Below are 12331 nucleotides of genomic sequence, written 5' to 3'. Positions count from 1 at the left end.
TAATTTTTTAGTTTCTCACAAAATTCTCCTTAAATAGTCAATGTGCTCCAGAAAAGAAGCATATAAGTTCATGTCTTGACAAGTGCCAACACAATTCCACTAAATCATGCCAAATTAGGCTTCTAATGTTAGGAAGCAGCAGAAATTATATATTTTGATTATTAATGCTTTCTGATGATCATTTTGCATGGCATATATTATCAGTTCTCAAAATAGACTAAATAGTTTCAAATCTAACTCTTAATAGAAGCCACTAATGTAAATTATCATCTGCAGAAAAGCAGTATTTAAAATATCCTTTAATATACTAGTTAGGAATAAACCACAAATAACCTATGTCACAAACAAATTTGGAATGCCAAACTCAACTACCAAAACCAAATAAAATAGAGAAACCAAAAGCAAATACAGTATAAAATACCAGGAAACAGTGCATAACAAGTTTTGAATTATAGATCCATAGTATTTCAACAGAACTGTCTTAGTTTTGGGTGCATCAGATTCAACAAATCAAACCAACAAATTTGGTGTATCAAATTCAACACTTTCCCCTAACAGCACCAGAAACAACTATATTCAAAAAATGTAAATAAACCCCTATTTTCTACAAATGGCATTAAATTACAGTTTCAACATTTGGAAAGGCTTCACCAAGTAATTAATACATTAGAAAAACCAAATACAAATTTTTGAAAAAATTGCTCTGGTGTTCCACAGCACATGGCAATGGAGTCAGTTTTTCTACTGTGTTGGATGGTTGGATGGAATCAGTTTTTCTACTGTGTTGGATTTCCAATACCTTCCTCTCATTAAATTCTTGTTTAGGAAGACGAACAGAACAGCACATTTTAAAGTATTTTATACAGAGCTTGGCTTGATTAATTTTGTTTCAATTTTTACTTTGTATTGTTATCTATTCTGTCCATTATTATAAACAGCACTATGATTCAGGGTACAAAACCTAAGAAATACTCTTTCAAAAAATATTTTTTATTTGGGTTTTTTTAGAATTTGTATGTGTGATTTTATATTTATAGGTAGATCTCTATGGCCAAGCATCAAAACCCTGCTAAATTTATATTTCACTGAATATTCTTGCAGGCAGTAATTATCTTATTGTGAGCAAATTATCAGTATATAAAATAAAGGACAATTTATTCATACAAGTTGATGCTTCAGCAATTCAGAAAAACATGACACTAATCAGCCACACTTTAGTAAGAAAAATACCTTTAAGCTCTGCTGTATTTGGATGTAATTTCTTGCCTTCACACTCTTGCCTCACAGTATAAATTCACAAATGTCTCTTTGAATAAGCCCTCTCCCTATCTATTACTTGGATGAACAATCTCCCCTCAGTAGCTGAAAAGAGCCCTAAAGCCAAGGAATTCAATGAAACAATTCAAACACTAGCTCTAAGGGCTTGTGATACCCAAAATCCAGTAATCCAGTAGTAACTCTCATTCTGCTGTCACCTCCCTGAATTATCTGGATGGCTCTAGATCAATCCTGTCCTCCCAGCACAAAAACAGCGATTTCAAATGTCTTTAACTGAGTGGTAAAGAACCCTCACCAGAGTTCACAGGGTTCCCCTGCTCTGTTCTGAATCTCCAAGTGAAGAAATCCTGTAATTTCTTACCAAAATACAAGTTTGACTGTTGTAACTGACTTTTTTCCTACCTTCTTTCCCTGCATGCTCCAAAAAGATAATGTGATTGCCCAGGAGCTGGCATCAAGTTTAGCACAGAGACTGGCCAATCAAGCAGGCCAGACCTCCCCAACAACCTTGTGAACTCCAACATTCTCATTTTGAGTTTCAGTGTAAGCTAAAGAATATATGCAGAGTATATGAGGATGCAAGTGCTGATTACTAATCCTGGAGAGTCAGCACCCTGACTAAAACAGATCCAGGCACAAAAGTAATTACATCCATTGCTGGATTTCCTTAGATATATTGCCACAGAATGATCTCCCCAGTATGTCTAAACTAACCTGATTATCCTAAAGAAGTATAAAGTAGTTTGGACATCAATTTATCCAGCATCCTAGGGATATCCCATTTCTAGGGATTATACAAGATCAAGGAAAATACATAAAGATACTTTATTGACATGCAAATGTGAGAGGTTAGCAAATGTGACACCCATCTACAAGAGCAGCCAGAAGGATATGGTGAACTACAGATCTGTTAGTCCAACCTCAGTGCTGGGGAAGATCATGGAGCAGATCACCTTGAGTGCCACCACAAAGCACATAAAAATCCTCATGTCTATGGGGATCAGGCTCACCCAGTATGGGTTTATGAAATGCAGTGTTTACTTGACCAACATGATGTCTTTCTACAACAAGGTGACCTACTTACTGAACAACGGAAATGCTGTACATGGTGTTCCCCTGGACTTCAGTAATTGACACCATTTCTCCAGTATTCTCCTGAAGAAATGGGCTGCTCAGAGTTTGAATAAGTGCACTTGTTCATTAAATGATAAACTGGCTGGATGATGGGGCCAGAGAAATGTGTGGAACTGAGTTTCATCCAGCTCGTGGCTGGTCACCTGTGGTGTTCCCCAGGGCTTGGTATTGGGGCCAGCCCTGTTTAATATCTTTAGCAATAATCTGGATGAAGAGATCCAGGGTACCCTGAGTCAGTTTGCAGATGACACAAAACTGGGCAGGAGTGTTGACCTGCCAAAGGAAGGCTCTGCAGAGGCATCTGGACAGGCTGGATTGATGGGCCAATGGTACATGTGGGGTCCAACAAGGCGAAGGGGTGGGTGCTGCCCTTGGGTCACAACAACTCCACTCAGTGCTACAAGCTGGGGCAGCGTGACTGGAAAGTTACCCAGTGAAAAATGGCCTGGGAGTGCTGTTTGATAGATGACTGAACATGAAACAGCTGAGTGCCCAAGAAGGCCAATGGCATCCTGGCTTGGATCAAGAATAGTATGGTCAGCAAGACCAGGGCAGTGATTGTCCCTCTGTACTCAGTGCTGGTGAGGCCATCCTCAAATCCTCTGTTCAGTTTAAGACCTTCCACTAAAATAAAGACATCAAGGTGCTGGAACATACCCAGAAAAGGGCAATTGGTGAAAGGTCTAGGGCACAAGTCTAATGAGGAGCAGCTGAGGGAGATGGGGTTGTTTAGCCTGGAGAAAAGGAGTCTCAGTGGTGACCTTATCACTTCTACAACTCCCTGAAAAGACATTGTAGCCAGGTGGGAGTCAGGTGCTTCTCCCATGTAGCAAGTGACAGGACAAGGATCCAAGTCATGTCAGGTGAGGTTTAGAATGGATATTAGGAAAAATTTCTTCATGAAGAGTTTGTCACTCATTGGACCAGGATGCTCAGTGAAGTGGCTGAGATGTGTAGATGTGGTGCATAGGACACGGTTTAGTAGTGGACATACGCTTTCTCCACACTTATTTAGGTACAGGCTTAAAATAAAGTTTGGTTTCTTTTAAAAATTATAAATTAATGACATTTTAGGCTTCTGCACATCATTATATTCAGGACACATCTATTCCTTGATAATTAATCATTCTTTTGAAGCTTTTTTTTATTAGCTCATGTATCTTATTTCAACTCAAGAGAAACTATAATTGGCTTTCTCTCTCTACTTTCCCTATAGCAATATGAAGCACAATCAACCTCACTTTCAATCCATTTTATGCTTATCTAACCAGCAGTTGTAACAAATGTCGCACTATATTACTAATTAATTTACTAATTTATTCTAACATTACAAACACACTCTTAACCAAACAATAGAACTTAGCTTACTGAAATTTATTGTCAGTCAAAAAATTCTATTTAAACATCAAATACCCTGAATATTAGGCATAGAAAAATGGAAGAGCAGGATTCTATTAGGACTTTAAACATCAAATCCCTTTTCTCTGAAAAGAAGTTAAAGCTTTGCTTATTCTCAAATCAACTAAAATATGCTCACAGATGTTTCTGTCTCTTAGCAAAAGGCCACAAGATGAAGTGAAATCAATGAACTCCATGAATGACATTAAACAGATCTGCACATTTCTCTTGCTCAGTGACTTTATATAGTTGTAGAAAAAATAGAAAAACTGAATATGGTATTTGCTGGACTTTGACCTCAAAAAGATATTTAAACCCACACCTGATGGAGCCTGAGCGCTTTTCTAGAGGACATCTGTTACATACACACCAGTGCACTGTACCCACCACTGAAAACTTTGCAGTGCATAGCACAGCCAGTCTCTGCATGCAGAGGAGACTTCCTGTCTCCCAGGGGTGTCATTCTCTGTGTGTGCCCTACACAGCACATGCCCACTGGTAGTTTTGCCCATTTCCCAATAGCTTCCAAAACCACAAGACTCAGTGAAAGGGAACAATAGGAGCAATTCACACATCTTTCTCCCACACAATCATTCTACTTAAATCACAACAAAACAGACTACAGGCCAGAAAACTGTTCTAAAGATGTAATACAACTCACATCATTTCCCCCAGGGCTTTGTGGTCTCTTCTCTGAAAATTCTAGTCACATAATGGAGAAAGTTTCATTCATCTGGGAAAGTCAACAAAAGCAACAACCTGTTGCTAGCATTAGCATAATTTATCATGCCTAGAGTCAGCTTCCTGCATGTTGTCAAAGACCTTTAGGAACCAATGAAAACAGGAACGTCTGTTAAACCAGAGGAAATGCACTGAAAACACTGCAGACTGTACTCCCTTTCATTAATGACTCACAGGATCATTAAAAAAGCAGTATAGATATTTAAGGGGTAAACTACCAGACACTGAGCTACAGTCACATCCTTCAGGCAAATGCAATCTCCACTATATTCTATTTATCACCTCTTGTTATAAAATGTAAATATATCCCTGGACAACCTTTCAAGGTGTTACGATTATTAAATAATTAACATTTGAAAGCTCTTGAAGAAAAAAAGGAAGTCTAAATATTAGAAGAAGAGTTATTAAAGCAAAAAGAACACATCAGGTATCTTCCAAAGCAATAATTGGAAAAATTACTAATTTAAGTGCATTTCTATCTTTAAAGATTCTAGTTTATTACTGTATAAATGTAATTATATATAATAAACATGAGGCAAACAATCACTTCAACTTTCACTTCAAATTTATACATTATGGAAAAAAAAATGTTATTTTTGTGAAACCAGCCCCACAGAAGAGTTTTACAAATCCTGATGGTCCAAACACTTAAGTTCAGCTCAGATACAAGATTATTTGCATAGAAATCAGAGAGGCTCTTCAGAATTATACAGACTGGTGTCAATTGCAGGAATTTGGCTTCAGTCATCACCACCTTTCACTTCAATCACAGTTGTGTGAGTGAGCTTCCTGAGTACCCTTTGCAGTGGTGCTACAGAGTTAACTACTGCACAGCATCTGTTAACATATGGTAGCACTTTTAGTACCATGAACACACTGAGAGATTGGGCAAAACTAAATTGCTGCTTGAGTATTATAACTAAATATCACAAAATTATAGAATAATTTAGGCTGGAAAAGACCATTAAGATCATCAGGTTCAACCATTGTCTTATCATTGCCAAGTCCACCACTAAACCATGTCCTTGCTACATTTGCTCATCTTTTAAATCCCCCCAGGGTTAGAGATTCAGCCATTTCCTTGGGCAGCCTGTTAAAATGCTTGACAAACCTTTCCCTGAAAAACCTTTTCCTAATATTTAACCTAAATCTCCCTTGGCATGACTTGTCCTATCACTTGTTACATGGGAGAAGACAGAAAACTCCACCTGGCCTCCTTTCAGAAAGTTGGAGAGTGTGACAAGGTTTCCTCTAAGCCTCCTTTTCTCCAGGCTAAATGACCTGAGCTGCTCCTCACAGAACATGTTCTCTATACCATTATTGTGTAAAATAACACAGAACGTCATTTTCATCTTCCTTACTTGTCCAAACTTTAAGAACGTATATCTAAGTCCAAATGTTCTACAGAAATCCTTATACTTTCACTATATGTATGTTTATGCACAGCAATACACTTAAGCAATTATATTCTTACACTTAGTCAATTGATTTTTTAAAACCAAGGGAGAATGCTTTGGTGACTGTATAATCAATATTCACAGCAACTTCAGAGAAAATAACAGTTCAGTTCTCTCCAATGCACACCCTTGAGATACTGAGAGAATAACACAATTTCTAAGTTTCAGTGGACTTCTCCGAAATGTGAGAGACAGCTTAAGCCCAAATATCATAGAACTCCAAATGGGCTGCAGAATGTCTCAAAGAACTGTCGACTCCTGGTTAGATTTACAAAACACAATACTTGGCATTATGATGTGTAAAAAATTAATCCTTTGATATAATTGTTAGACATCAATTGCTATGACCCTTTAACATTTACACATGTGAATTGACAGTTATCAGCTTTTTGAAGTCAAGAAGATCCTTTCCATTATGTTATCAGTCACTAATCTATTGCAGCCATCTGCTTAACTGAACACAGAAAGTCACCAACATGGGAACAGCCCTCCTATACACGTTATCTTACATATAAAAAGTGATAACTGAAATCAGTTCTTTTTCTTTTTTTTGCACATACATTTCTTTGGAAATGGATAACAATGTAATTGTTTCTTTTATCTGGAATATAAGAGAATTCTAGCTAAAACCTTCATTGACTCACCTAGATGATAGGTCTTTTTTAAAGAAAATATGCGAAAAAGTCAGCTTTATCCTTTTAATATCTAAATAAATCAGCGAAAATCTGAAAAAGAGCACACCTAAAGATGGATTGTTTGTGTTCTGCATTTTAAACATACTGTATGTTTTAAATTACCTGCTATAAATAATAGAACTGTTTTCCCAGAATCCTGACTTAGAAGCATGAAGTTTTGTAATTTTTTAAGAAAGGATTGAATATACAAAAAATACTGAACTCTGAAGAGAACAAATCAAAAAGTTATATGCAACAATGCCCTTCAATTCAGTGATGGAAGAAAGCCATTATTTGAATTAGTTATATTGCATACAAGCTGTGTAAAAAGCATCAAAGCAGATAATGAATTAATGTAGTACACAATAAAAAACCCAAAAAAACCCCAAAAAATAAACAAACAAAAAACTCAAACAATCACAGTATCAGTTACTGACCTGGAACATATTGGAATGAAAAATACCTATATTAGTTGATAGGAACTGAATTTCTTTATGTTACCTTCAAAGGAAAATTGAAACATCCTTCCCATGTAACACAGTCATATCCTCAAATTTTGAGCATTTCTGGAGAATGTAGCCTAACAATTATACGAAATATATCACACATACTGTCAGCAAATTGCAAAATGAGAATTAAAATAAAAGCCATTTTTTCAGAAGCACAGCACTTTAAATACCAAAATGTGCATATAGAACTGTCTCTCAATGGTTGTTATTATAACATGGCAATATTATAATCGCTACAAGCATGGCTACTCCTCAAATATTTCAGTATTTTGCCTCAGAATCTTACATTCATTTATATAACACCCTACCCAAACTGGACATCCTGTTTGTGAACGTTCTTAGTTTTAAGTTGGTTTTGTATAAACTTAGCCAGTTTTGATGAACTGCAGGATAGAAAAATATTCCAGTTTTTGCATGGCATAAAACTAGAAGGAATTATTACAATCAAGTACTTATTAAAATAAAACCCCAAAACACTAGTTTGTAGATAGATAATTTTCTACCCAAATATCAAGACACTAGAAAATTCCTTCATACTGCCTTCTTGGTTTCAGATACCTTCAGGGATTCAAGGAAGAAAAACCTGTACATCTATTGGATACATTTTGTTCACTATCCGTGCAGAAATTAACAAAAAAAATCTATCCTGTGTGTGATAAACAATGAGTGATCCAGATCATTATCTTCTTTCTTGTAAAACAAATGTATGTATCAAACTCTAAACTACTGAAAAATAGAAGGAAATTATTTATTAATTCAATTAATTAAGCAGAATATATTTTTTTTTTTTTGTACCATGAGCATGGTCAAGCACTGGAACAGGCTGCCCAGAGATGTTGTAGAATCTCCCTCTTTGGAGAGAGTCAAAATTCACTCAGAAAAACCTGCTATGGCTGATTTTTTTGAGCAAAATGTTGTGCTAGATAATTCCAACAGTCCCCTCCAACCTCAGCTATACTGGGTTTCTTTGAAGACCGTAGTAAGGATGCAACAGAAATATAGAAAGTAAAAAGAGCAGCATGTGTTTTCCTGATTTTTAGATTAAGGTCCAACCTGAAAAAGAAAAATCATGCTAGAATTCATAAACTCAAGAGACTTCAGTTATTCTGAGACTGTGGATTTCACATGCTTTGATCCCACATAAAGTTTCATAGAGTAGAAACTGTGAACAAATAATGAAATCCATGACTGCCTTTTAAGCATCATACACTGAAACTTTGAAAAATAGCAGAAATGAAACTATTAAGTACAATTAGAACCATTACGAATTAAATACAATTAGTAATTCTAGGAAAGGGAGGCATCAGCAAGCATCAAGTCTTCTAGAGTGCAATTTAAGATACAATACAGTCTAGTGGAAAATTACAATCAAATCCTCTGAAGAGGTTACAAATTCACATTACATAAGCATTGTGTAGCTAGTAAGAAAGAAAAAAAATCTACTGAAGTTAAAACTGTGATACAGCTAAGAAAAATTAGAACCAGATGAAAGACAGTGAAGCTGATTCTGCTCCTTGTACAGAAATACATTCTGCAAGTAAAATATGGAAGGAATTTATGTAGGAAACCAAATTAATTACTTTAAGCACCTGAAGCATTTATTTAATTGAATTTGGGTGCAGCTGGGAGTTTATTCACACACATTTATGGTCCCCCTTTACATTTCTCCTGAAATTTTCATATTAAACCCTAAAGGACCTTCATACAGCTGCTGAATACTTTAGCTTCAAACATAGGGAGCAGTTTCTGACTAATCTCTGTTTGATTTTTTATAATAAAAAAATTCAGAAAATACACATAATTTTTTGCAGTTACCCAGTAGTTCCATTGCATCATCTTCATTGTCAATGTCTTCTTCAGTTACAGACGGAGCTGTGCTTTGAGCAGAATCAAAGGAGTCCTGAGAAAGCATGGCAGCCAGCAGTTTCTTATGTTGCTGCTGTTGATGTTTTAATCCTTTGGTCTTTGGCTCCATTTTTAAGCTGTGAGGAAGGAAAGAATAACTTTATTTTACTGGTGCTCTCTTCAAAATACATCACTCACTGGACGTTCTAAGACATTTTGTGTTTTCACTTTCTACTTAAAATTTTGATTTGAATTTGGGAAATTTACCATTGATTTTTATGTGCACTAATCAAGTCTAAATAAGCTACACATATAGAACAGGATGTCAATTAGTAATCAGTATTGCTAAGCTACTGATAAGTATCAATAACTTGATAAGCACAGCAAAAACTTGACAACAAAGAACTGCTCTCTATAATAGTTTTAATACCATTACCCCAAAGGATTATAACACTTTTCCTGATTTTTTGAGTCGTACCTCTGACCTAAATAACAGACAACTGAAATTGTACAGATGTTAGAAGGGTCTAAGGCAGAACTTGCTACAGTTTGCCATTCCTTACTGTATCAACATAAAACAGACAGGAGTTTGGTGCCCCACATGAGGGGGCACCTCATGAGCGTACCACCAACACCTCAGACTCTTTACAGTCTGTTGCAGGAAGGCAGAATTGTTGTACATGTTTGATTTTTAATATAATCAACAATTGTTCATTTCTCCAGCAATAATAAGATAAAGTGCACCTTGGAGATGAAGAACGGGCTTTGAGTTTAGGACATCAGGTTATGGATGGGGCCCCTGCAAGCTCTAGTTCATTTCACGCTCTAAGAGACAAGAGTATCTACTAAAAACCACTCAAATTCCCCATTGTGTACAGACATTATCCCTGGAGGAAGATTCCCAAGAGCCTTGCATCTTCTCAGAATTCCTCCAAGAAATTTTTCATGTAGAAAACTACCAACAGTGACTTGGAAATGAGTTTAATCCTATTTTCATGGAGTTCAAATTTCTGAAAGATGAGCTTGGTACCAGCAGGATTGCCCTCAGCACTTTTCTATGATCTCTTATCACTTATTAATACCTTGCCTTTCTTCCTTACAGCAGCAACAGAGAGCAGTGCAAAACCAGTGACAAACACAATCTTTCCTCTGTAGCAGTGGACTGAACATTAAGGACATAAAGGTGACCTTTCATCCATTTGACAAGACATCCCTAAAAGAGCTACCTCAGACTGGCTACATTGCCTTTCCCAGTCAGAGCAGTAGTGACACTTGTCCTTTCAGTTGCTCTTTTTTTTCCTCTTTTGCATTATTGGGCCAGAATTTAAAATATATGACATGTCTGCTTCCATTCCTCATCATCACAGGAATGCATGTTTTTCAGGAGGAAATGGTGGTTCTGTCACATCACACTGATGGCACTTATTCTACCAATGATTTGTCATGTCTAATTCTTTGGATCTCTATATAGTGCTTTATATATGTATCATTACCTTATGTTCAGTGACAGATAAAACACAACATACGACCTGGAAAAAATGGAACAATCACAGTTTTGACTTTCCCATTCTTGTGTTTTAACTGAGTATTATAATTAGTTTTAAGAGATTGCTGGCTTATCCCATAAATCCTGATAAATAGTGATAAACAACCAATCACTTTTTATTAAAAGTGTTACTAAATAAAATTTAACATGATAAAATTGGAAACACTGAATGTGGATATTTCAAATTGCCCTCTTTTTTCTTTTCTGAAATGAAACTTATTTTTACAAAAGTTAACTATTTAAGGCTACATTAACTATGAAATAGATTACTGAAATACAGATGACATAGCCAAACTTTTTTTACAACTGATAAAGTCAGTCTTTTGAGAGCAAAACACACTCTTCCCACTATTTTTAGATGTAGTTATTTGCTACATTAAAACTAAGTTATTATTACCTAGTACTTGTCTTATGCATTTCATGTGTGGTCAATTCCAAAATTCTGCATTAATAGCACTTTAATTCACAGTAATACTAAATCAGACCTTGAAGAAACTGCCAGTTATTAGTGAACTATTATTAAATATTCAGATTAACCCTGATCAACATGGGTCTTTAAATTGCCATATATAGTTGAAATCAATGCTAGTATCAGCACTAGCTTGAAGTTCTGCAACTTTATGATTCCTTTACAAGACTGTAAACATGATTTTTTATAAATACCATACAAAAGCTGATGAAATGCTAATGAAGCAAAGAGTTATCCCAGACATAAATTCAGTCATCCAAATGTAAATCCATATGCTGCATGTAACTTAGTAGTTACTAATTTCCACTGAAAATCAGTACTCCCACTTAGCAATACATATTTTTCAGTAGGCCTTCAGCACTTACTGTACCTAAAAACAGAGATATCAGTATCCCATGAGTCTTTCCTGGCATCAAGTTCCCTATATTCTCCTTATTCACACACCAGGAAACCTGATTTTGTCATGATACTTGACATGATTCCTCAAATACTAAAAGCCTTTAATCTAAAAATAATAATCTATATAATAATAATCTAAAAATAAATACTAAAAACCATTAATCACATTTTTAATTATAGCCTTAACTGTGAGGTTTCTCTCAGCTTGTACTGCCCTCTACAAAGAGAAAAACTGGCTGCTTTGAATCATGTCTGTTGCTCAGAACTAGACCTCTTTGCTCCCTTCTGGAAATTACACAGAGATGCTTATTTCTTCTCCTTTATATTGACAGAAGGAACACAATATCCTCAATTTGCTCTGAAACATGGAACAGATCTTTATTCAATGCCTTTACTGAACTGCTGAATAAGGAAAAAGAAACCCAGGCCTGCACAATCAAGCTGCAGTGCCAGTTGCTGACTCCATTATTTTCCCAGGAACTGCACTGAAGAGACCCAGAGTCTGAGTTGTGTTGGTTCCCATCCAAGGGCTGGCTGAGGGATCATTACTACATGCTGCTACTTCTTTGAAATAGTAGTACTCACAGCTACCCCCACAAAAATCTAATTAAATGAAGTACTCATGGATAACAAATATTCCCAAGATGCAAGGAAAGTTAATGAATGCAGTCTGTCAGAGCACAGCTAGTGACACATTAGTTTTGGTGTGACAGGGAGGTGAACTCCAACAAGGCACATGAAGAATGTGAAGTAAAGGAATACCTTATACTTTTTCAAAGGGAAAGCATAGAGTTTCTGCCTTCTAAAAAAGGAAGAAAAAGGTGTCTGCTCCAATCAAAGTACTAGTTATAACCCAGGAGATATGCTTCAAGGCTAAGGAA

At 36.0% G+C, this 12331-nt stretch overlaps 1 protein-coding gene across 15 annotated transcripts in view; it reads right to left on the bottom strand.

Moving 5' to 3' along the window:
• Positions 1-12331, bottom strand: part of C2H8orf34 (chromosome 2 C8orf34 homolog) — a 262725-nt gene that overhangs the window by 196590 nt on the left and 53804 nt on the right. For all 15 annotated transcript variants that reach the window (XR_014953440.1, XR_014953441.1, XM_021555580.4 and 12 more), the window contains one exon: positions 9007-9173. Coding sequence is in view for 13 of the 15 variants with exons in the window: in XM_021555580.4 (XP_021411255.2) it covers positions 9007-9173 (167 nt within the window). In the remaining 2 variants the exon portion in view is untranslated. The remainder of the gene's footprint in view (positions 1-9006; positions 9174-12331) is intronic.

The sequence above is a fragment of the Lonchura striata genome, chromosome 2 (assembly GCF_050655825.1).
Source record: "Lonchura striata isolate lonStrDom1 chromosome 2, ASM5065582v1, whole genome shotgun sequence".
Lineage (NCBI taxonomy): Eukaryota > Metazoa > Chordata > Aves > Passeriformes > Estrildidae > Lonchura > Lonchura striata.
The sequence above is the reverse complement of the archived record's forward strand: the minus strand, read 5'-3'. Positions and strand labels throughout refer to the sequence as shown.